The following is a 23,093-nucleotide window of genomic DNA, read 5'->3' on the forward strand; positions in this document are numbered from 1 at the left end:
TCCGGAGGTGCCGCTGCAACCGGGCCCTGGAAGTCCGCGGCCCCGATCCTTTTGTCCAAGCAGGCCAGGAGATTCCCTCGACCGTTGCTGACTCTGGCCTCGAGTACGACACACGCAGACAACCCTCGCCTTGTCCTCGTCCCCCCACCTTTGCCTTGCCCCGTTACATATACCCTGCCGCCGTCTATCGCATTCCCCATCACCCTTCGACCTCTTCTCTTTCGTTCCAGCCACCCTTTTCAGCCTTTCGAGCCACCTTCAAGTAACGATGCTCTCCCTCAAAAAGTCGCTTGTCCTCGTCTCGGCCCTGGCCGCTGCGCCGCTGAGTGTTGCCGGCTCTTCGCTCTCGGAGCACATGCACATGGACCTCGTCGCGCGCCAGCAGCAGGACCCCAACACGCCGCTTTTCCTCAACTCGCCATTCTGCAACTATTTCCAGTGCTCGATCATCGTCGTCGCAGGAGACCCGGTCGTCGTCAACTGGCTCAATGCGCCGCCCGGCGATGTGCAGGTCGATCTCAGTGAGTCCTCGAGCGCGCCCGCTGAATGACAGACCTGTTTGATCAGGCTGGCTGACGAGTGCCCACCGACCTCTGCCTCCCTTGCCCCGCATCCGCAACCCAGTGACCGACAACTCCAGCAAGCTGGCCTACTCGATCGCGCGGGCTCCTGGTGTCTCGCAGACGTGCGATGCCGGTCAGGGATACGGCGTCCCCGTTCCTGGAACGACTTGCGGTGGCTTCGTCTTCACCGTCCCCAGCGCATGGGCCAACGGCAACTGTGAGCATCCACGGCGCGCTGACACCGTCGCATGGCGCCCGCATGTGCTGACCCCACTCCTCCCTTCGGTACACGGCCCCGTCCACCGCAACCGCAGACTCGATGCGGGCGACCTCGGTGCAGAACCCATCGATCGACTCTTACACGGACGTCATCCTGATCCAGAACAAGGGCGAGGTCAAGGACACGCCGTTTGCCGTCATCAGCGGCTCGGTCGAGGGCGGTCCCGCGAGCACCGCAGCTCCCTCGGCCACGTCGAGCGCCGCTGGTTCGTCTTCCGCTCCCGCCTCGACTGCCGCTCCCACTTCGACTGGCTCTGCTCGCCCCACTTCGAGTGCCAGCAGGCCGGCGAGCTCCAGCGCCGCACCCTCTGCTACGTCGGCGCCCAGCTCCGGCACGCGCGCCTCGAGCTCCATTGTTCTTGGTTCGGTCGCCGTGGTGGCCCTCGGCCTCGCCGTGCTCCTCTGAGACGGCCATTCAGACGTCCGTTCCCGCCGCATGCTGTACAAGCTTGCCGGGCTCCCTTATCGCTGCACACGCGCACGCACACCTAGATCCGACCCCGTCCATAGACACCACGCGCCCGCCGGCCGCCTCGATCCTCTCTCGTTTCCGTCGTCATCATCGAGATACCACGATACGCACAACCGCACAGTCGTTTCTTCGCCTTCACTTTGTAAATATCTCCCAGTCATTGCCTTGAAAGAAGCCGATAGGACGGCGAAGGCAGAGGGCGTGGGCCCGTGTCGCCGAAAACGTCCAGAGAGCCAAGTCTCGGCGTCGTGAGGGGCAGGTGGTGCGAATCGGGAGGCGCCGGGTCGACCGGTCCTGCCCGATTGACGGTGAGGGGGCGGATCGCTCGCTCGGCGAAAAAGGCGGCGTCTCTCGAGGGGAGGCAAGTCAGCGTTGGGCCCGCGCCCTCTCTCTGTCGGGCAGGCAGGGCAACCCTCTGCCTCTTCGTCCAGCCTGACCGCATCAGCCACCTACCTAACCACCACCTATCCGACACCAGATCGACCGCCGTCACCACCGTAGACCTTCTCGACGTCGCTGCACACTACCTTCGACCTGCCCACCATGCCAGCAGCGGACAAGTCGTCCGGCAGCAAGGCCGACGGCCCGGACCCCATCCTCCTCTCGCTCTTCGCCAACCGCTTCATGTCGGTGGCAGAGTCGATGGGCAAGTCGCTCCAGCAGACGTCGATCTCGACAAACATCAAGGAGCGCCTCGACTTTTCCTGCGCGCTCTTCAGCCCGGACGGCTCGCTCGTCGCCAACGCCCCGCACCTCCCCGTCCATCTCGGATCCATGTCGTTTGCCGTCAAGTTCCAGGTCGAGCACCTCAAGCGGACCGGCCAGGGCTTCAAGCGCGGCGACGTCATCATGGCAAACATGCCTTCGGCCGGCGGCTCGCACCTTCCGGACATCACCTGCATCACGCCGTGCCACGCCCAGGACTCGGACGACATCATCTTCTTTTGCGCTTCCCGCGGCCACCACGCCGACATTGGCGGCATCACCGCCGGGTCCATGCCGCCCACTTCCAAGACTCTGTTCGACGAGGGCGCCCAGATCAAGTCGTTCAAGATCGTCTCCGAGGGCAAGTACGACCGCGACGAGCTGGTGCGCCTCATGTGCGAGGAGCCGGCCAAGCACCCGGGCTGCTCGGGCTCGCGCTGCTTCCGCGACGTCGAGAGCGACCTCCAGGCGCAGATCGCGGCCAACCAGAAGGGCATCAACCTTATTCAGATGCTCGTCGACGAGTGGGGGCTCGATATGGTGCAGCGCTACATGGAGTACATCCGGCACAATGCCGAGCTGAGCGTGCGCAACCTGCTCAAGGACGTGGCCAAGAAGCAGGGCTCCAACAAGCTCCACGCCGTCGAGTACATGGACGACGGGACTCCCATCGAGCTCAACATCACCATCGACCCGGACCAGGGCTCTGCCGTGTTTGACTTTGAGGGGACCGGCCCAGAGGTGGCGGCCAACTTCAACTGCCCGCGCAGCGTTGCCTCGAGCGCCATCATCTACTGCCTCCGCTGCATGGTCTCTGCGGATATTCCGCTGAACCAGGGCTGCCTGACGCCCGTCGACATCAAGATACCCAAGGGCTGCCTCCTGGACCCCTCGGAGACGGCGGCCGTCGTCGGTGGCAATGTGCTGACCAGCCAACGCATCACCGATGTCGTCTTCCGCGCGTTCCATGCGGCCGCAGCCAGCCAGGGCGATACCAACAAGTGAGTAGCAGATGAGCAGAGCGAGACGGCCCCGCCAGGGAGCGGGCGTGCTGACTGACGTCTCCCGCTGCGGCTCCATCCTGCCGCGCAGCTTGACATTCGGCCTCGGGGGCAAGGACAAGGACGGCAACCACGTCGAAGGCTTTGGCTACTACGAGACCATCGCGGGAGGGTCAGGGGCGGGGCCCTACTGGCACGGCACCTCTGGCGTGCACACGCACATGACCAACACGCGGATGACGGACCCCGAGATCATGGAGCGGCGCTATCCGGTGCTACTGCGCGAATTTTCGCTGCGGGACGAGTCGGGAGGCGAGGGCAAGTTCCGCGGCGGCGACGGCGTCGTGCGCGACATTGAGTTCCTGGCGCCGGGCATCCAGGTCTCGATCCTGAGCGAGCGCCGAGTGTACAGCCCGTACGGTCTCGAAGGCGGTGAGGACGCCAAGCGCGGCCTCAATCTGTGGATCAAGCAGAAGAGGGAGGCCGATGGTGATCTGAGAGACGGCGAGAAGGAGGGAAAGGTGGCGCCGCGTGTCATCAATCTGGGTGGAAAGGTGAGTTCTCGGACGTGGGCCGTGTCACCATCTCGCGGAGCAAGTCGCTCATTGATCCTTGACCTCCTGCTCTGCCGCCGCATCCGCCCCTTCAGAACACGACGAGGATGGGCCGCAACGACCGGATCATTATCCACACGCCCGGCGGAGGTGGCTGGGGAGCCCCGACCGAGTCTGCGGCGTCCTCGTCTGCGGCGACTCAGAAGGGCGACCGGGATCCGGTCAACAGCCGCAACGCGTCTGCGCGCATGGTGCCGCTGCTCAACGATCCGAGCTCGTCGACGGGCGTGATTGCGCCGCTGAGCGAGAGCGAGGACCGCGAGGTGCGGAGTGCGCTGCACACCACGCGGCACAAGGGCAGCGTCGCCGAGTGGAACGCGTTGCAGCTGGGCGCCTGAGGAGCGGGCCGGAGAGATTCGTTGGAGGTCGAAGGCTTGGTCGTATGGCATGGTTGTACCAGAGTCGTGAGGGCCGGAGCGAATCTCGGCGTCGTAGGCCGAAGCCTGTTCCCGGTCTAGCCGGTCTTTGGGCTCGTCTGTGTATGTGTGTCGGTGTGAAAGCAGGAGGTCTGGAGGTCGGTGCGAACGACAGCGGTTGCGAAGAAGCAAGGCCGGGCGGGCCAGCCGTTGATGCTGCTCTGGCTGTCTGCGTTGGCTAGCTGGGTGCATCGACGTGGGGGGCGCGAGAAGGAAGGCGGGGTGAAGGTGGAGGCGGGGCGGACGCGCGCGGGCATTTGCGGTGTTGGTCGGTCGGCCTCGTTTAGGCGGCCGGCAGCGTGGGCAAGGAGAGAGGGCTGCCGGGACCCCCCACAGACGACGACGGCGACGACGAGCAGCCCACAGACGAGCGCCTATATAGCAGGCTACTGCCCCAATTCCACCTTCTCTCGGCCCGACCACCCACCGCACGAGCCACTGGCCCCTCCCGCAACCGACACACGCAACTCAAGCTTCCCTAGCCATACCCACACCACGATGAGCAAGCCCACCACCGTCCTCATCACCGGCGCCGGCGGTTTCCTCGGCTCGCTGCTGGCCGACACCATCCTGCGCCTCGAGCCGGACGTCGACTACCGCTTCATCCTGGTCGACGTCGCTGCGCCCAAGCCGCCGCGCGGCACCCGGGCAGCCGTGTGCCTCAAGGCCGACCTGACCAAGCCCGAGGGCGTCGAGTCCGTCTTTAGCACCGAGTACGCCAAGCCGGACGTCATCTACAGCCTGCACGGCATCATGTCCAAGGGCAGCGAGGAAAACTGGCAATTCGGCTTCAGCGTCAACTTTGACTCGACGCGCGCCCTCCTCGATGGCGCGCACCGCCACGTCCCCGGCGTCAAGTTTGTCTTTGCCAGCAGCATCGGCGTCTTTGGCGGCGAGCTGCCCAAGGTCGTCATGCCCAACACGCTGCCGACGCCCGAGGGCGCCTACGGCACCGCCAAGGTCATGTGCGAGTACCTCGTCACCGAGTACTCGCGCAAGGGCTTTGTCGACGGCCGCGTCGTGCGCCTCCCCACCATCACGGTGCGCCCCGGTCCGCCCGCCGCTGCCACCACCGCCTTTGTATCGGGCATCATCCGTGAGCCCATACAGGGCCTCGAGGCCGTCTGCCCCATTGGAACCGGCATCGACGACCCGCTCCTCGACAAGCTGCGCAGCTTTGTCTCGACGCCGACGACAGTCCTCGAAAAGTGAGTGCCGCACGCCGAGCTCGCGCCCAGTGGTTGCCGGGAACTCCCGTGTGGCGTCGTCTGACACTCCATCCTCGCCCCCTCGCCCCTCCCCAACAGCTTCGTCCACGCCAAGAATGTCCCCGCCTCGTCCTTCCCGCGGTACAGCCGCGTCGTCAACCTGCCCGGCTTCTCCGTCTCGGTCAAGCAGCAGATCGAGGCGCTCCGCAAAGTCGCAGGCGACGAGTGGGTACCAGCCCGGCCGCCGTCCAGATTAAAGGCTCGCTCCGACTGACGCCTGACCGGTCCTCTCCCTCGTCCTCTCCCTTCGCTCCTGCCCTGTCCTCCTTGGCCTCCTCGTCCCCCCCTCCGACAGCGCGGTCAAGCTCATCAAGTTTGAGCGCGACGAGGTGTGCGAGCGCCTGGTGGCCACGTTCCCGCAGGAGTTTGACAACTCGTACGCCCTCTCGCTCGGCTTCAAGGTCGACCAGGGCGGCTTCGAGACCAACGTAAAGGAGTTCCAGAACCACCTCAAGAGCCAGCAGGCGCAAAAGTGAGGCGATCGCACGAACCTGTATTGGGTATGACGGCAGCGTCGAGGTGTGGAATAGATATCCCCAGCGACAAAAGGGGCCGGGGTTGCCCTCAGAGGTAGTACCGCTCGTACCGGCTTCGCAGCTCCTCGTCGCCCCTGGTGAGCGGCGCAGCGATGGCGGTAGAGGCGAACGCTGCAGCAGGTCAGTGAAGGCGAATCGCAGTTGACGAGGTGAAACGGGCCGGACACGTCGGCACTCACTCAAAATTCCAGCGGATGCGCTTGGGCTCCTCTGCGAAGCCCTCGTCGATCTTGGGCGGCTGGACGTCGCGAAAGAAGGCCTCGATGGCCGAGGGTGGCACCACGTCCCTCCGCGGCTGTATCGAGGTCGGGCGAAGGCAACGTCAGTGCGGGGTCGAAGTACGGTGGAGCGGGCACCAACGATACTCACCTCGTCGATTGGGCCAGCGCCCATGGCCCGGAACTGGTTGTTGTGTTGGCACGTTGCCTTCGCAACGTCGAAAAAGAAAGCGCGAATCGGTATTGAGGATGCTTGCGCCAGCGCCTGGGAGAGGGAAGCAAGGCGGGAGAGTGAATGGAGTGAGCGATAGATTCGAGGATCACGCAATAGACAAGGGACAAAGGAGAACCGGCTCGCATACTCACTATGTAGTGCCTCCTTGTCGCCTTGTCCCTGCGGGGGGCGGGAACGTCGGAGAGAATGGCGAGTATGGGCCTGTGTCAGTAACGCTGCTGTGTGGATCTCGCAGCACGCTCGAACCCTCGAAGCGCTCACCGATTCGTGTTGTCTGCCAAGTCGGCGCGAGTGGTGAGAAAGAACGAGGCGTGATGGTGTCAGCCTCCAGCTCGAGCGGTACGCCCACACACGCCCCGCGAATGTGAGCCACTCACCGACGACGCAGCTCTTCCCCTCCGCGATGCACTCCCTGACCGCCGCAACGCACTTGTCGCGCGTTTTGAGCGTGTCCTGGTTGATCCAGATGTAGCCGGCGGGATCGAGGTGTCGCCGGAAAAAGGCCGTCTTGCCGCTCGCGGGTGGGCCGACGAAGAGAATCACCTCGGTATGTCGGTCGGCGGGCACGAGTGGCGTGTCGGATGGATGGAAGACGGCGTCGCTCAAATCGGCCTCGGGCCCGGACCCGCCAAAGATGGGTAGCCGCTCGAGGCTGCTCGGCTTGGCCTCCCACGGCCGCGCCGGTATGGCAAGCTGCTCCTTGGCGTCGACGAAGAACTGCTCGGGCGTGAGGAATCGCAGACCGGCGTTGAGCGCCCACTTGTAGTCCGTATCGTTGTGGTCTTTGGCGGTCATCGACTTGCGACCGGCGGCGTCTCCAACGTAGTAAGAGCTGGCGAGGTCGGGAGCGAGGCCGCCGTTGAAGCGCTCCTGGAGCTCCGTCCAGATGCCGAGACGCGGCTTGCGGTACTGGTCGTCGGCGAGGGCGGCAAAGATGCGCAGCGGCACGTCGAGGGCGCGGGCGACGTGCACGACCTTCTTGCGCCACGTCTCGAGCTTGACGCTGCCCGAGTACTGTGTCTGTTTCTGGTTGCTCACGACGACGATGGCGTACCCCTCGCCGTGCGCCTGCTGGACCTTGGACACGACATTCTGGAAGCAGAACTTGAAGTCGTACTCGTCCCTGGCCGATGGGAACTGCTTGTTCGATTTCGGGCGGACGAGCGTGCCGTCGAGGTCGAACAGGGCGAGTTTGGTCGAGGGCTTCGGGGAGCGGAACGAGGCGTGCAGGCACGACTTGGCCGGGCCGAGGGGTTCGTGCCAGTTGAACTGTCCCGCCGCAGATGACGGACCTGCGCCATCGCCGGGGACGCCGCTGCTCGTCGTCGTCGTCGAAGTCTTGCCCATGTTGAAGATGGGAGCGAGCTTGGGCTTCTTGCTTGCCGTTCCGGCGTCTGGCGTCGTGGCTTCCGAGCTGCTCGTCGCCGTGGCTGCCGCGGCGGAAGAGGGGGGAGCGGGCATGGAGAGGACATACTCGTCATCCGAAGACGACGGTGGCGCAGCATTGGGCGGGTCCTTGCGCTTTTCGGACGCTGCGCTCCGCACTGTCGTGCCGGAGGCTTGTGATGACGAAGGCATGCTTGTATTGGTCCTGCCGAGATGTGGGCTTCTAGTATGGAGATGCGCCGAGGCGGTGGCGAGGAAGACGGACGGAGAGCGTATCCAGCGACCGCCCTGTCTCGCGGCGCTGAGCCAATTTGGCGTTATGGTGGAGTCGGGGGTGAGGCTGACAGCGTGGAGAGCGGGTCGATGGGGATGTCTAGAGTTGAGGCGACGAGGACGGTGCGGATGATGGCCTCGAGGCGTGGCGGTGCGAAATGGGCCGGGCAAGGAGGAGTAAGCAAGAAGGCCACAGGGTCAAGGGCCGCCTGCCAAAGTTGGGTCCAACACGCCTGGCCGCCCTCCACACTTGTTCCTGGCACTCTGCGCCACAGCCTCGAAACGCGCACACGCGACGCCCGCAAGAGCCAGGGCCTGGCCAGGCAGGGCGCAAACGACCACCTCGATTCCAGCGTGGGCCACAGCAGAATGAGAGCCACATCCGTCATGATACTGAGCACATCAACCATCCCGTACAAGGCCGTACAGATCACATGCAAGTGCGGCCCATCCCTCCTCGGCTGCGGACGACAAGGCACACCTCAGAGCTTCGAGGGCCTCGCCTGGGTGTTGCTCTGCTTGTGCGAGACGAGCGTGGCGAGGCGGCTGATGTGCTTCTCAGCGTCGGCCTCCATCTGGGCAACCAGCTCCTTGCACGTAGGCTGCTCGTCGAGGCGTGTGAGAGTGCAGGGAAGTCAGCACCGCTCCACGTGGCGTCCTGAACGACCTGCTAGGCGGATGAACTCACAATGTCGTGGATCAGACCGACGGTGATGCCCGCGCTCCAGACGCCAGCATCAATGTCGCCGGTCTCGTAGACCTTCTTGCCGCGCGCGCCCGAGACCAGCTCGCGCACGTCCTCAAACTTGGCTCCGCCCGGTCGGTTCTCGAGGCGAACCACCTCGACGGCCACCTTGTTCCTGATGGACGCGGCGGCGGTGGCAGGGTCGAGGAAGCGTGGTGTCGAAGGTGCGGTTGAAGACGGAGCAAACGGGGCGATCGAGGGCGATGGCGGTGGCGAAGCATGTGAGGAAGTCGGCGGGTCAGTACGGGATGGTCTAATGGCGGAGAGGGATGGTAGAAGAAGCAGCAAGGCGGGGTAGGCAAGTCTAGGGGGAGAAGGACGCAGCCGCTGCAGGGTCATGGCGACCCAAGACGCGGAAGGCAGGAGTACTGCCGCGATGGCGGCGACTTGAGACGGCGACTAGGCGCTGCCGGCCTGGACCGCCGGCGGCGGCGAGGGCTTCTTGCCCTTCGGCACGAGCCACAACAGGGCGAGCAGCAGCTTGAAGCCCGCCGAGATGGCCACACCGCCCGCGAAGCCGGCCTTGGTGTAGAGGAACGTCTCGCCGACGCCAGCGCCGAGGCAGAGCATCGCAACGGCGAGCAGCCGACGGTCGCGCCCGCGCGTGTTGGCCGAAGGGCGCAGCGCAAAGAGGTACGGGTCCGACGACAGCTGCGTCAGCGTCGCCGTGAACGCTACCGTCGTAGCGAAAGTCGGCGACGAGAGCTTCTGCGCGGCGATGCTCTGCATGCCCATCGAGATGGCGGGCAGCACAATGATGGCCGGGTAGTATTGGAACGTGGGCTGCATGTTCTCGGGCTGGCTGAGCAGGATGCCCGCCGATCCAAACAGCAGCGCGCTCTGGATCAGGCTGCTGAGGAACATCCAGCGTCGCTTGTTATGGCCCAGCCGCTGCCCGGCGTGGTAGCCGGCGAAGCTGCCCACGAGAAACGACGAGATGCTGAGGCCGCGCAGCAGCGTCTGCAGCGGATCCCGCTCGGCCTGCGGGAACATGTACTGCGCAATGTTGCCCGAAAGCTGGACCAGGTTGCCCGTCTGGAAGCCCAGCCAGACCGAGGTGCGCGAATAGAGCATCATGTCGATCATGCCCGTCAGGAAGGCCTGCCAGGCGAGCGGGACGGTGGCCTCGGACTGGTCGATGGCGTCGTCCATGTAGGACAGCGCCGCCGAGGCCATCCGAGGGCGCCGCGGCTCGCCAGCGGCCACCTGCAGCAAGCCGGGATCGGGCGGGTCGTTGCTGCGGTCCTCGGGAGCGGACGAGAGCATCGAGACCTTGGAGTCTGGACGCATGGCCAAGCCGTTGGCATCAGCGTCGTCGCGCGGGCTGTCAGCGGCCATGTCATCGCCATCGCCACGCAAGGCGCGTGCCTTGCCCGCTGCCACCGAGTTGACCTCTGAAGGACGGCGAATAGGGACGCTCGTCGAAGAAGCCGAGGCCGCGGCGCAGTCCTCCTCAAGAGAGGAGCTGTGAGCGGGGAAGGATGAGGGGAAAGGGCCGCGTCAGCACGAAATCGAGTGCAGGCCTCTGAAGTATGGTGCGTGGCAGCAGGGCGCGCGAGTCGAGGATGGTGACTGCAAGGACGTGATCTCCACTCACAGGCAAGGAAAGGGGTCCGATGGTGACGGTCGCAGCGACGCTCTGAAGACGGTGCGTGCAAGCTTCGCCCGGCGCTTGATTAGAGACGCTCCAACGGCGATAGGAGATGCCCGTCGAGCCGCCGATCCGAGGTGCCAGATAGCCCTTGACTGGAAGGGTCCCCTTTCCCAGCTTTTGCCGGCGCTGCAGCCACATCGGAGTGTGAAGTCGTCGAGCACGAATCACGGGCCACTTCGAGATCGCGGACACTGCGGGGCAGAGACGAGAAGACGGTAGCGAAGCAGCGGGTACTCACTTGTAGACACGGGCCGTGTTCCTGAGGGTGCGGAAGATGTGGGTGGTGTTGCGCTCGTCGGCGTCGACCATCGCCTTCTTGACGTTGTCGTGCACCTCGGCCTCCTTTGTGCACATGAAGCGGGTGCCCACTGCGAGCGGGGGGGCCGGGTAATCGAGCGAGGGGAGATGGCGTCAGCGCGTCAGCTCTGCCATGCCTCTACCGTCGCAGCCGCGCTCCGCTGCTTCGACTCACTGTTGGCGCCGGCGGCGCCGAGGGCGAGGGCCGAGGCGAGGCCCTGGCCGTTGGCGATGCCTCCGGAGGCGATAAAGGGCACCTTGAGCTCCTCTGCGGCGCGGGCCATGAGGACGAGGCCGCCGATGTCGTCCTCGCCCGGGTGACCGGCGCATTCGAAGCCGTCGATGCTGAGCATGTCGGCGCCGAGCTTCTCTGCGCTCTTGGCGTGGCGGACCGAGGTGCACTTGTGGATGACGTAGCAGTTGTGCTGCTTTGCGATCTTGATGATGGGGCCCGGGTTGTAGCCGGCCGTCTCAAAGATGCGGCAGCCCTCCTCGATGGCGGCGCGGGTGAAGCCCTCGTAGTCCGGCGGGTTGATCGAGGGGAGGAGCGTGAGGTTGACGGCGATCTCGCCGTACTTGCCCTTCCTCTCGGCCTTGATGTCGTCCGAGATGAGGGCACGCGTCTCGCGGATGGCCTGGCGCAGCGCATCCGGGGTGGGCTGCGTCAGGGCGGTGAGGACGCCGAGGGCGCCGGCGTTGGTGACGGCGGCGGCGAGGGCGGGCGTGCCGACCCACTGCATGCCTCCCTGGACCAGTGGGACGCGGAGGCCGAGGGCTTCGGTGAGGGCAGTGACAAGGACCATGGCGGTGGCAGAAAGGGGTGCTGTGGTCTGGGCTGGATCAAAGAGAGGCTGGCGATCTAGAGGGACGTGGTTGGTAGATGGAGCAGAAGTGGCAGTGAGGGGCTGTCGTTGATGAAGGGGGGAGATGCGTTATGAAGAGGGGATGAGGACGAGGATAGAACGTCTTCGGGACGAGGTTCCGTTGGCGAAACCGGCAAGGAAGCCTGTCCAGGTAGCCGGGTAAAGTTGTTTGCACAAGCGAGGGGGGACGGGCCTCGTGTGTGGTACGGGTTCGGGCAGGTGGAAGGCGGGGATGGCGAGCAAGGCGGCGAGGCAGAAGTCCAGCACAACGGCCCGGTCCACGGCAGTCGGCGGGTCGAGGAGCGGGCGACGAGTGTCGAGTGTGTGTGCGGGGCAGACGTCGACCGGCCGTGCCGAATGGTGGAAAGCAGCCAAAGCGCATAGCAACGGTGGCCCGCTCCGGGTTCGGCCAGCCAACAACCCTGCCCACCGGATCCAGCGCAAGCCGGTCTCTGCGCCCTAAATGGCGAATGAAAGAAGAGAAGCCCTCACCCGTGCGAGCCAGGCGGGAAAATGCCCGCGCTGCGCTAGGTCAACAGCCTGCGCTTGCAAGAGTCTGAGGCTGCTGCTGCAGGCAAGCAAGCAGTCCCTGTTGAACAGCCAGCCAAAAAGCATTCAGATTCAACAGGACTACCGACTGAAGGAAAACAGGCAGAAGCAGACTAGCCAGCAGAGCATGCTTGTCATGAAGAGTAGGCACCTGGTGCAGATGTCCACATTCAGTCTTGCCAATTGATGCTGCAGCAGCTGTGCTTGCCTCTGTGTCCATCTCATGTTCTTGCTGGCTCTTGATGGCAACAGCAACGGCATGTGGGAACTGATGGTGTTGGACACAGCTTGCTAGCTCCAGGCTCCTTGTGAACTTGTCCATCATGATCTCAGACACCAGCAGGGAGGCCAGACCACTGCTGTAGGATGTATAGCTATGATCCTTCTTTTTCCCCTCCTGGTGGTGGAAGGCCTCCCTGGCAGCCTCCCTGCCGAGGACGATCCATGCCTTGTCTCCTTTGGCTTGCCTCCAGACATAGACCCTGGAGCGGCTGAGACCAGCTCCGTTGTACATCTGTTGGAGGGCAATGAGCATGTTTTGCTCACTGAGAGGGCGAGGAGGTTCAGCCAGCCCGCCAAGGCCAGGTGCTGCAGATAGGAACAGGGGCTCGTTGGTGATACCCCTAAACTCCCGCAAAGAAGACTGCAGGAGCTCTTCCACAGACTTGAGCACCTTGCCATTGGCACCTAGCTTGCCTCGAAAGATGAGCCTGCAGTGAGGGCACTTGATCAGCATCAGTAGGGTGAATTGGCTGTAGGATGCCAGACAGTTGTAGATGATGTTTGAGGCCTCACTTGGAAAAGCCAGCACTGCACAAGCCTGAGACATCACTGCAGCAGTCCTTGATCAAACAAAGTGAGGTGATGAGCCCACAGTTCCGCAACAGGGAGAGTCTCGGGGGTCTGTTGCAGTCCTGCAAGGTCGTCTTGGCGGCCTGCCCTGCACAAACTTTATTAATACTACGGCCCGACATAGTCATGTCCCGGCCAACTCGAACGGAGCTGCCGAGCAACGGCGATCAGTGTTTGTCTTGGTGAAGAGTTTCATTGCGTCTCATGAGATAGCTACGGCCTCGAAAGGGGCATTGGCGAACGTCGAAAGACGAAGCGAGGATATCGTGAAGCGGCCAGCGGCCGACCAGCATCAAGACAGACAGAAGGGACGAGCTAAGGGGACACAGAGCGACCTGGTATGTTGCCGAAAGGCGCGTGAGCGAGCGGTCGATGTCTGCGGCCCCTTCTGCCGGGCGATGCGAGAAGGCCAGATTAGGCCGTCTCGACGCGGTTCTTCCTCTTCTTGGGCGAGCCGCGGTTGGTCTCGCCGATGGTGGGGACCCACGAGGCCGAGCGCCAGGGAGCGACGTTCTGCGAGTAGAGCTCGTCGACCTGCTCGAGCGTGAGTCCCTTGACCTCGGGCACCATGAAGTAGGTGTAGAAGAAGCCGAAGACGAGCACCGAGCCGAAGATGAGCAGGATGAAGGTGTCGTACTTGTCCGCGATGCCGGGCGAGAAGTAGGACAGGAGGAAGTTCCAGATCCAGTCTGTGCGACGGGACGACGAGGAGATCAGAGGTAGGAGGCAAGTCGTATCAGCTATGATGCGCTCCAGCGGGATCGACGAAGACGTCCGACGGCGCGGCGGGAGAGCTACTCACTCGCGGCCGATCCGAGCGAGATGCACTTCGCGCGGATGTACTGCGGGTAGTTCTCCGAGAGGAAGACCCAGGGCGTGGGGCCCCAGAAGATGCTGAAGAACATGACGTGGAAGATGGCGAACGTGATGAAGGCGTTGCCGGCCTGCTTCTGCGACGAGCTGATCTGGTCCGGGGGCGTGCCGCGGGGTGCGAGGGCGTAGCGTCCGACAAAGGCAACGATGAACGCGCAGCTGGCCTCGGCGGCGGCGCCGATGAGGAGCGACTGGCGTCGGCCGAGCTTCTCGATCGAGATGAGGGCGGGGATGGTGGCCAGCAGCGAGACCGAGCCGAGAAGGAACTGGATCTGGTACGCATCGAGCGACACCGCCGCGCTGTTGAAGACTGTAGAAAAAAAATTCGCGCCATCGCGAGGTGGCAAATCCGCAGCAACGTCAGCATCCCCTATGCATCCCATACTCCCAGAATGAGCGTCTACAGCGCCCTGGACACTTACAGACAGGGCCATAGTAATAGTAGAAGTTCTGGCCGTTTAGTTGCTGAATAGTCTGAAGCATGATGCCGTTGAGGGTGCGCTTCCACATCTGCTGCTTGTTGGAGAAGCAAAGGAGGTAGGCCGAGATGTAGTTGCGGTCCTTGAAGGCCTCGTTTTCGATGAGGATGCCCTCGTTCATGTCGGCGAGCTCGGCTTCCATCCACTTGTCGCCGCGAAGCTCGCCGTGGAAGTCGCGGAGCTCGATGTTGCGCATGGCTGCCATGACGCGGCGCGCCTCGACCACGTCACCGCGTTGCAGCTTCCAGCGCGGCGACTCGGGCAGGACGGTCATGAGCGCGATGAGGATGACGCCCCAGAGCAGCTGGAGGCCGACGGGGATTTTCCAGGAGGCGACCGAGTCGACCATGGTGTGGGTCGCCCAGCCGATGCCGTAGCTGACGAAGATGCCGAAAATGCTGCGGGTGACGCGTGTCCAGTGTAGCGGCGGTGGCGAGAATAGAAACGGTGGCGGTGGAGATCAGCGCACACTCTACATGTCGACCCGTCCCTCCAGCCTGGATGTGCAATGCCACTCACATGAGAAGCTGGTAGCCGGCGACCATGGCACCACGGACGTGCTTGGGGGCCGTCTCACCGAGGTAGAGCGGGCAGAGACCGGAGAGAGCACCGACGCCGAGACCAGCGAAAGCACGGCCGACGGCGAACTGCTGCCAGCTCGAGATGGTGGCCGTCTGAACGATGGCGCCGAGAAGGAACCACGAGGCCCAGAAGACCATCGAAGTGCGACGGCCGAAGAAGTCGGATACGGGCGCCTGGAGCAAGGCGCCGACGAACGTTCCGACCGACAGAGTCGAGTTGATGAGCGAGGTGCGCGAGGAGGGCAGCGAGCAGACGCCGTCGATGCACTCGCCACCGAAACGCAGCACAAAGTCCTTCATGATGAAGGCACTGCGATGCACAGAACGTTGTCGAGGCCAGGTCAGCGCGGTCCGTCGACGGAGCTTCGGGCACGGTGTGAAGCATCCTCACCATGAAACAACGCCGATGTCGTAGCCAAACAGGAATCCACCCGTGCAGATGGCAATGCCAAGCAGCTGGGCTCTCCGGGTCATGGCGGAAGGCTCGGGAGCCTCGTAGCCTAGGGAGCGGCCGCTGTCGACGTCGCCGATGGCGAGGACATCGAGGCCTTCCTTTTCGTTCTTGTGCTCAGCCGAGCTGTGAGAGTGTGTGTCGGCCATGGTGGACGGGCGGCTCTGCACGGTCGACGGTGGGTCTGCGTTGCGCCAGGGGGGGATGATGATGGGTCGTTGCGGTCGCGGTCGTATGAGACGCGCCTGGGGCTACGTTTGGAACGGGGTAAGGGACGCCGGGTGACTTCAAGGATTGCGGGGCTCCTCCTGGCCAACGCTTGAATGGCTATATATGGGCGCCTGTGTCTTGCGGACGATGAAAGAGGAGAAAGAGGGAACAAGGCACGCGCGCTCGAGGTCGAGAACAGGCTAGGGATCCACGAGGCAAGTGGACTTCGCCTCGCTACGATGGTGGAACCTAGGTTGGCCACGCCGGCCGCGATGCTCAAGCTCGACAAAGGACGAGAGGGACCGGCAATCTCATTTGACCGCTCACTGGCTGCCAGCTGCGGTCTTAGAGCAAGGGGCCAGAGGTGTCCGGCGGGTCACTGGTGCTCTTTGTGCGAGCGCGTTGCAAGGTGTCCGGGGCGTGAGTGCGCTTAGCGTGCAACGCCCTCTCTCCCCCTCGGGAATCTCGACGTGGGTCGGTCGCGCGCACCGGGGAGCAGTCCGGCTTGCCCAGGCAGGCAGGGCCTTCGATGATGGTGGGGTCGCTTGTGCGAGAGACATGTGGGGAACCGACACCAGAGCAGTCGTCCAGGCAAGCAAGAAGAGGGTCGAGGTGCTTTGATTGCTGCTGCTTGCGTGTTCTGTCCACCAGCCGACTAGCGTCAAAGGACGCACTCGCTTACAGACAGGCCTAGGGTGCCGACGGCATACGTTTGCGGGGTTACGAGGAGAGGGACGCTCGAGGACAAAGGGCGCCCAAGGACCATCCAACGCCGGTCCGTCGCTCGACGACGCCCCGCAGTCAATTTGGGACCGGATCTGTCGACGTCGGCGCTCAAAGTGGGCCCTCTCGCCCGGATCGTCGTCCGTCAAGGCCGAATGAGGCCGGATGCCGCTGATGACCTTTCGCCGGAGCCAGGACAAAGCGCGGTCCGTCGACGTTTTCACGACGAGCGGTGCAAGACTGGTTGAGTACGTACGTACGTCGTTGTGGTTTCAGCCTGGACGAGGCAGAATGACACCGGTGATGCAGCATCCGCGACGAACTCGGCGAAAGCGGAGGGTAACGAATAAGAATGGGGGGGAGAGGCGGGGTTGGCCGACCGCAGACGACGGAGAATAGGCAAAGCAAGCAGGGAATCCGCCTGGTCGAGGCTCCGCATCGGAGCAGAGATTGCCGATGGAGCTCCATGGGGAAATGGCAGCGAGGCGGCCTGCCTGACCAGGTAGGTTCTGGCCTGCAGATGATCGCGCCCTGGCGCTGGCAGAAGCAGACGTCGATGGCTGTCGGGCAGGTCGCCGCTTCCTCCTCACCTGACATCCGGTCATGACGATACCCGCATGAAGAGGTCCGATACCTTTGATCATGCGTGCGCGTCCGTATGTTCCAGCCCTTCCGTCAACGAGACGAGGATAACGACGGCGGTGAGAGGGGAGGAGAGAGAGATTGCCGGAAACGAGATCGTCAAGGACCACGCTGGCCTCGCTGCCTCGAACGGAATCCTGGCCGAAGCCCCGGCAGGCTCGCCATATGAAGCACCGTTGGCTGGCAAGCCCCCTCCGACCTGGACCCCTTCCGCGCTGCCCCGCCGCTGTCGCCCCGCCCTCGCTCGGAACCTGAGCCGAAGCGACAGTGTCGACTCGAGCTGGCCGCAAAGATTCCCGAGAGCGACACCTCACGCCACGCCTGCCATGCCCATGGTACTAATTGCCACGAGATGGATGGCGGCAGGACCTGCCACGATGATGTCGTTGCCGAACCAAGGACCGCCGTCCTTTCGCCATGTGCGCCGAGCAAAGCGTCGGTTGCCCTGATGGATGGATTTAGAGTACATGCGTGCTAAGTCCTGATCCTGCGGTCTCAGGGCAAAGAGTCAGGGTCGTATGTGTATTGCCTTTGTCGCTCTTAGGCAGGACGGTCAATGTCTAGACGATGTCCAGAACGAGCTGGCTGACAGGCACAGGAGGTCAGGGCGAGACGTAGCGTTGCACGTCCCACCGGCGACGTCGGCAAGGGCGGGCGAGGGCTAGGACTCCGCTACAGACTCAGCGGCTTCTTGCTCGTCCGCATTCCTCGAACGATGGTACCTCTTCGTGGCAGACGATGCTGCACCTTCCGCGCACCGCGCGCCTTCGTTGACCGCGACGGCGATCGAGCATGTAGATGCGCGCATGTCGAGCGTGTCGGGCATTGACGGTGTTCTTTGGTCGCTGGCTGCTTCCAGGAGGAGCAACTTGAGTACGACATGAAAGCTGTCCGGCAATCTCGCGCAGCGGGGCTTTTTGCAGCGGCAGAGCGGAGGCAGAACTGGGGTAGAGCGGATGAAAGGCCCGCTCGGACAGCCTTGTTTCCGGGAGGGTCGTGCCGTTTCCTGTCCTGTACGACAGCAGGGCGACCAGCATCGCGTCGGATGCGAGGGCTCGGCCGTGCGGCTCGGGACCGCGCCGGTTGCCGGGTGAGTCGACACGACCGCCTCGGAAAGGAATCAGGGCTTGCTGCAGAGGTACTCCTTGAGCGCACTGAGGGCCTTGTAGCGGTGCGAGAGCGTGTTCTTCTGGGTGGACTCCATCTCGGCGTAGGTGAGCCCGGTGCCCTTGACTTCGAGGATGGGGTCCCAGCCGAACTTCTTGTCGCCGCGGGCCGGGACGATGGTGCCCTCGGTGCTGCCCTCAAAGAGGAGCACCTCCTGGCCGGGGCCCCGGCAGTAGGCAAAGGTGCAGAGCGCGTGGGCGGTGCGGTCGGAAAAGCCGTCGAGCATCGAGTTGAGGCCCGCGTGGCCGACGCCCTTCATGAAGTCCTTGATATAAGGTCCCGGCAGGCCGTTGAGGGCGGCAAAGCAGAGGGCGGTGTCCTCGGTGATGCAGGGACCGTTGAGCGCGGCGGCTGCGGCCGAGCACTTTGCCCTGGCCACTTCTTGCGTGGTGCCCTGGATCTCGGGCAGGTCGAGGTCCTGGTTGGTCAGGTCAAAGGGAAAGTCGGGCGACGAGGCGAGGATCTCCTTGACCTCTCGCAGCTTGTTGGCGTTGCCCGTGACAAAGGTCAGCGTCGCTCGCTGTGCTGGTGCGCTCATTGTGAGAGGTTGAGTGCTGGTGGTGGGGTCGGTAAGCAGTAGTAGGATCTAGGAGGATGTTTTGCGGGGGGGGGTACAGTGTTGCAAGCCAGAAAGAGGAAGGCGGGAATGGGCAAACCAGGTGGAGCAGCGCGCCCTTCTTCTCGCAGAGCGCCAACTGACTCGGCCAGGCGCTGGCTGAGCCTTTTTCCCTGCAGCCAGCCACGTGGCCGCGGATCCGAGTGCCATCGCCCGATTGACTCGAGAAGAGCGATTGCCTTTTCCCAAATCGGGCGTTGATCGTTGGCCTGGCCTGGCGCCCCTGAGCGCACGGATGCAGGGTTTGGGCTGCTCCGGCCAGCCAGCCAGCTCGAGCCCAGGTACGCCTGGCCGCCCGTCGCTCATCCATCATCGCTCGCCTTGGCTTTCGTCCCTCTGCATCCATCACACCCTCGTCTCCGGCAAGCCTTCCGCGGAACATCCACCATGAAGGCATCGATCTTCTCGACGCTCAGCCTCGGCCTTCTCGCCACCCTCACTCAGACGGCAACTGCCGCAGCACGCAGCCCCGTACTCGTATTCGGCTCCTCGCAGACCGGCCCCGACCTCTTGCCCAGCCTCGGCCCCTCCTCATCCCTCTCCGCCTTGGCATCGCGGCTCCTCTCTCACAAGACCGAATCACGCGGATCCTGCGCTGTGGACACCTTTGTTGTCGTCGAGGCCGACCACCTCGATCGCTCCTCCTTCACGGGCCTCCGCCACGGCGCAGACTCGTTGAGGCAGAGGGCATTGAGCGCACCTGCCCAGCTCACCTTTGACGCCAACGAGGGCACCGACCTTGCATTCGAGAACGACCTCGTGCAGAGGCTGCAGAAGGCCTGCGGCGGCCAGCCGAAGCAGGTACAGCTTGCGCTTGGAGACCATGTCCGAGGCACCGAGCTGAGCACCGGTGGCGTCATCAAGGTCCACGTACAAGACCTCAAGGGACAAGGTGAGCCGCGTGCCTCTTGTCTGTACAGTGAAGATCTCGCACCGTGCTGACAGCCACTCGCCCTTGGTCCTTGCAGAGGCGTCCCTGCTCACCACACTGGCTGCGATCGATGCCGCTTACCCGCGCAACGTCGTCATCGTTGCCGCCCCAAGCGCGCGTCGCCTCTCCAAGCGCCAGTTCCCCAACCTCGGCGACCTCACCGAACTCAAGAAGGACGACAAGAACGGCACGTGGACTGAACCAGAAGGCAGCGTCTTTGCTCGATACCAGGTGAGGCGACTCGTCCCGAAAGATTCCCTTCGGCGCCTGCCGAGCGGCGCCACTGACCTCGACCGCCATCGCCCTGCGACCTCGTCCACCAACAGCTCTTTTCGTCGGCACAGATCCTCATCCTGCTCGTCGTCTTCGCAGTGCTGGTGCCCGCCACCTTCGTCGTCATTGGCCAGCTGGCCACTGTCCAGGTCCCCGACCAGATCGGAGTCAGGAAGGACCCAATCACCGGCGACAAGAAGAGCCAGTAGACGCGGCACGGGTGCGGGCATCTCTTGGCACGCCGCAAGCTGGTTGCCGCATTTCTCCCTCGTTTGTCCAGTACTGGAGATCGCGATGCGACGGACGTCCCAAGCCGTCCCTCGTCGTGGAATTGCCAAAACCTTTCGTGTTGAGACAGTCGGCTTCGGTGTGCCTAGCTCAAGTGTGATGCGTCCCGCGGATGAACGCGTGAGGCGGTCGACGACCCGACGTCTCTCCGAGGAGAGTCGACCGTCTGCTGGAAGCAGTCGCTCCGACACCTCTCGCTACAGACGCGCAACGGAATCCATGACCACGAGTCAAGAGGACATGGGCATGAAGGTCACCCGTCTGAAGCCCGCGCACGCTCGGTAGGAAGAAGGATGGAATATTTCCAGAGTCCATTGAGGGGCACGGGATCGAGACAAGGACGAGAAGGGGCCGGAGCAGGGGAGAGGGGAGAGGGGTAGAGAGCGACTTGTCACCTCGGACCTAGAAGCCTAGAAAGTCTGGTCCGGCGCGGTGGTTGGATACAGGATCGGGGTAAAGGGGGAGGGGAGAGGAACACGGAGAGACTATTCCGACGACACAAGACCGTGGCCGAGCAAGGGAAAGTATGGGAGCACTAGCACTGGGGCAGGGGGAAGGGAGACTGGGGAGGGGTGGAGACCAAGATCCAAGAAAGACAAAGCGAGACGAATCCGAATCGAGAGGAGATGCAGGGCGAGTGTATGTTGGCTCCTGGGCGCGTTGGCGAGGAGGACGGGTTTCGAGGAGGGCTTTCCAGATAGTGATCCGAGAATGGCGGAGATCCAGGATGGAAGGAGAGGAAACGAGCGATGGCGACGCTGACCGTCTACTTGCAGGCGCCGAGGCAGAAGCCGGTGCACTGGAGCCTGCCAAAGGTGCGCTCCTCGAGCTGCGAGCGAGGGTGAACACCTCCGCCGACGCCGGCACCTGCCTCGAGAGAGGCGTCGAGGGAGGCGCCGCCGTGGAGGCCAGCACCGGCACCACCGTTGATGCCAGCGCCGGCGCCGATGCTGGCGCTCTTGTGGATACCGCCCTCGATGCCCGTACCGGCACCACCGTTGATGCCAGCGCCGGCGCCGATGCTGGCGCTCTTGTGGATACCGCCCTCAATGTCGCCACCGATAATAGCGCCCTTGTGGATGCCCGCGCCGGCACCTCCCTCGATGCCGCCACCAACTCCACCGCCGATGCCGGCGCCGCCGTGGATGCCGCCACCGACTCCACCGCCGATGCCGGCGCCGCCATGGATGCCGATACCGGCTCCGCCCTTGATGCCGCCGCCGCCTCCAATCGCCGAGGTGGCGAAGCAGGCGTCGTAGAACTTGCAGGTAAAGGACTGGGCGCCGAAGAGCAGGCCGAACGTCCTCTTGTCGTGGTTGCGCACGACGACATTGTCGCGCTTGAAAAGGCTGTGCGACTTGCACGCAGTGACGAACTTGCAGCCCTCCTTGGCCTTGCAGAGCGAGACGCACTCGGACTCGGACTTGGCCGAGACGGTGCCGACGGTGCCGCAGCTCGAGACCTTCTTGGCGCCAAACAGACCGCCGAGCAGGTCGCGGTCCTTGCCAGCATGGTTGACCTTGTTGAAGACGTTGCAGACGTCGCCCGCGCCACCGACGGTGACGGTTCCGCTGCCGGCGCCACCAGCACCGCCAGCTCCACCGGCACCACCGGAGCCGCCAGTCGAGCCCGAGCCGCCAGTCGAGCCCGAGCCGCCAGTCGAGCCCGAGCCGCCAGTCGAGCCAGAGCCGCCAGTCGAACCAGAGCCGCCGGTCGAGCCAGAGCCGCCAGTCGAGCCAGAGCCGCCAGTCGAACCAGAGCCACCGGTCGAGCCAGAGCTGCCAGTCGAGCCAGAGCCACCGGCACCACCAGAGCCACCGGTCGAGCCAGAGCCGCCAGTCGAACCAGAGCCACCGGTCGAGCCAGAGCTGCCAGTCGAGCCAGAGCCACCATCACCACCGGAGCCACCGGCACCACCAGAGCCGCCAGTCGAGCCAGAGCCGCCAGTCGAGCCAGAGCCGCCAGTCGAACCAGAGCCACCGGTCGAACCAGAGCCACCAGTCGAGCCCTTAGGCTTGTCGTTGTCGCAGTCCTTGTCGTGCTTGCCCTTGTGGGGCTTGTGTGCCTTGGGCCCACCGGGGGCATCGCTGCCGGGCTTGGGTCCCTTGGGTCCCTTGGGCCCACTGGGGGCAGCGCCACCTCCGCCCTGGCCGGTGGTCTCCTCGTGAGTGTCGGTCGAGCTGCTGTCCGACTTGCTGTCGCTGTTGAACTTGCTTTCGCCCTTGGAGCCGCCGCTCTTGGAGTCCTTGCTGCCGTGAGCGGACGAGGCCTTGCCGTCCTTGCCCGAGCTGGACGAGGACCACTCCTGGTGGTCGTTGTTGTTCCAAGAAGACGAGGAGCTGCTGGCGCTGCTAGAGGCGCTGCTCGAGTTGCTCGAGGTGTGCGTGTCCTTGACGGTGTGGATCTTGTCTCCGCGAGGTCCAACGGCGGATGCAGCGCTCGACGATGAAGAGGCAGCGCTGCCTCCTCCACCAGCGGCGGCGCTCGAAGAGGCCGAAGCGGCGGAGCCGTTGCCGCTGCCGCTCTTGCTTCCGCCAGACTTGCCGTCATCGCCGCTGGTCCAGGTGCTCCAGCTGCTCCAGCTGTTGGGGCCCTTGGTGCCGCCAGACTCGCCGTGGCCGCCAGAGCCACCCTTGCCACCCTGGCCTCCGGCGCCACCCTTGCCACCGGAGCCACCAGCGCCACCGCCACCAGCGCCACCACCGCCTCCGCCGCCTCCGCCGCCTCCAGCGCCACCAGCGCCACCAGAGCCTCCGCTGGGAGACTCGCCGTCCTTGCCATCGTTTCCATCCTTGCCATCGTCGCCATTGTCGCCGTCATCGCCGCCAGGACCGCCAGGGCCACCAGATCCACCGGGGCCGCCGGGACCGCCAGGGGCGCTAGGGTCGCCTCCACCGCCAGGTCCAGCGCCACCTCCGACACCAGGGTCGACG

The 23,093-nt window shown here is 64.1% G+C and overlaps 8 protein-coding genes across 8 annotated transcripts; 4 read left to right on the plus strand and 4 right to left on the minus strand.

Moving 5' to 3' along the window:
• Positions 1-268: 268 nt before the first annotated feature.
• Positions 269-1,248, plus strand: PFL1_00155 (uncharacterized protein; the record flags this gene model as incomplete). Its single annotated transcript, XM_007877652.1, has 3 exons — positions 269-521; positions 625-780; positions 878-1,248. The coding sequence occupies 3 exons, from the start codon at positions 269-271 to the stop codon at positions 1,246-1,248; spliced, it is 780 nt and encodes a 259-aa protein (XP_007875843.1).
• A 609-nt stretch (positions 1,249-1,857) lies between these two features.
• Positions 1,858-3,972, plus strand: PFL1_00156 (uncharacterized protein; the record flags this gene model as incomplete). The annotated part of the gene is made up of 3 exons (XM_007877653.1): positions 1,858-3,020; positions 3,112-3,574; positions 3,670-3,972. 3 exons carry the CDS (start codon positions 1,858-1,860, stop codon positions 3,970-3,972), a joined length of 1,929 nt encoding a protein of 642 aa, XP_007875844.1.
• Positions 3,973-4,548: 576 nt separating this feature from the next.
• Positions 4,549-5,794, plus strand: PFL1_00157 (uncharacterized protein; the record flags this gene model as incomplete). Its single annotated transcript, XM_007877654.1, has 3 exons — positions 4,549-5,258; positions 5,358-5,483; positions 5,614-5,794. The coding sequence occupies 3 exons, from the start codon at positions 4,549-4,551 to the stop codon at positions 5,792-5,794; spliced, it is 1,017 nt and encodes a 338-aa protein (XP_007875845.1).
• An 88-nt stretch (positions 5,795-5,882) lies between these two features.
• PFL1_00158 (uncharacterized protein) lies at positions 5,883-7,885 on the minus strand (the record flags this gene model as incomplete). Its single annotated transcript, XM_007877655.1, has 6 exons — positions 5,883-5,928; positions 6,034-6,149; positions 6,224-6,337; positions 6,439-6,466; positions 6,569-6,581; positions 6,685-7,885. The coding sequence occupies 6 exons, from the start codon at positions 7,883-7,885 to the stop codon at positions 5,883-5,885; spliced, it is 1,518 nt and encodes a 505-aa protein (XP_007875846.1).
• A 563-nt stretch (positions 7,886-8,448) lies between these two features.
• PFL1_00159 (uncharacterized protein) lies at positions 8,449-11,465 on the minus strand (the record flags this gene model as incomplete). Its single annotated transcript, XM_007877656.1, has 4 exons — positions 8,449-8,568; positions 8,655-8,826; positions 10,604-10,733; positions 10,838-11,465. 4 exons carry the CDS (start codon positions 11,463-11,465, stop codon positions 8,449-8,451), a joined length of 1,050 nt encoding a protein of 349 aa, XP_007875847.1.
• Positions 11,466-13,340: 1,875 nt separating this feature from the next.
• PFL1_00160 (uncharacterized protein) lies at positions 13,341-15,459 on the minus strand (the record flags this gene model as incomplete). The annotated part of the gene is made up of 5 exons (XM_007877657.1): positions 13,341-13,615; positions 13,729-14,109; positions 14,222-14,676; positions 14,798-15,169; positions 15,251-15,459. The coding sequence occupies 5 exons, from the start codon at positions 15,457-15,459 to the stop codon at positions 13,341-13,343; spliced, it is 1,692 nt and encodes a 563-aa protein (XP_007875848.1).
• Positions 15,460-18,005: 2,546 nt separating this feature from the next.
• PFL1_00161 (uncharacterized protein) lies at positions 18,006-18,590 on the minus strand (the record flags this gene model as incomplete). The annotated part of the gene is made up of 1 exon (XM_007877658.1): positions 18,006-18,590. One exon carries the CDS (start codon positions 18,588-18,590, stop codon positions 18,006-18,008), a length of 585 nt encoding a protein of 194 aa, XP_007875849.1.
• Positions 18,591-19,055: 465 nt separating this feature from the next.
• On the plus strand, positions 19,056-20,081 carry PFL1_00162 (uncharacterized protein; the record flags this gene model as incomplete). The annotated part of the gene is made up of 3 exons (XM_007877659.1): positions 19,056-19,560; positions 19,637-19,830; positions 19,926-20,081. The coding sequence occupies 3 exons, from the start codon at positions 19,056-19,058 to the stop codon at positions 20,079-20,081; spliced, it is 855 nt and encodes a 284-aa protein (XP_007875850.1).
• Between the last annotated feature and the right edge of the window lie 3,012 nt (positions 20,082-23,093).

This window comes from Pseudozyma flocculosa (assembly GCF_000417875.1).
Source record: "Pseudozyma flocculosa PF-1 unplaced genomic scaffold scaffold00001, whole genome shotgun sequence".
Classification (NCBI taxonomy): Eukaryota; Fungi; Basidiomycota; class Ustilaginomycetes; order Ustilaginales; family Ustilaginaceae; genus Pseudozyma; species Pseudozyma flocculosa.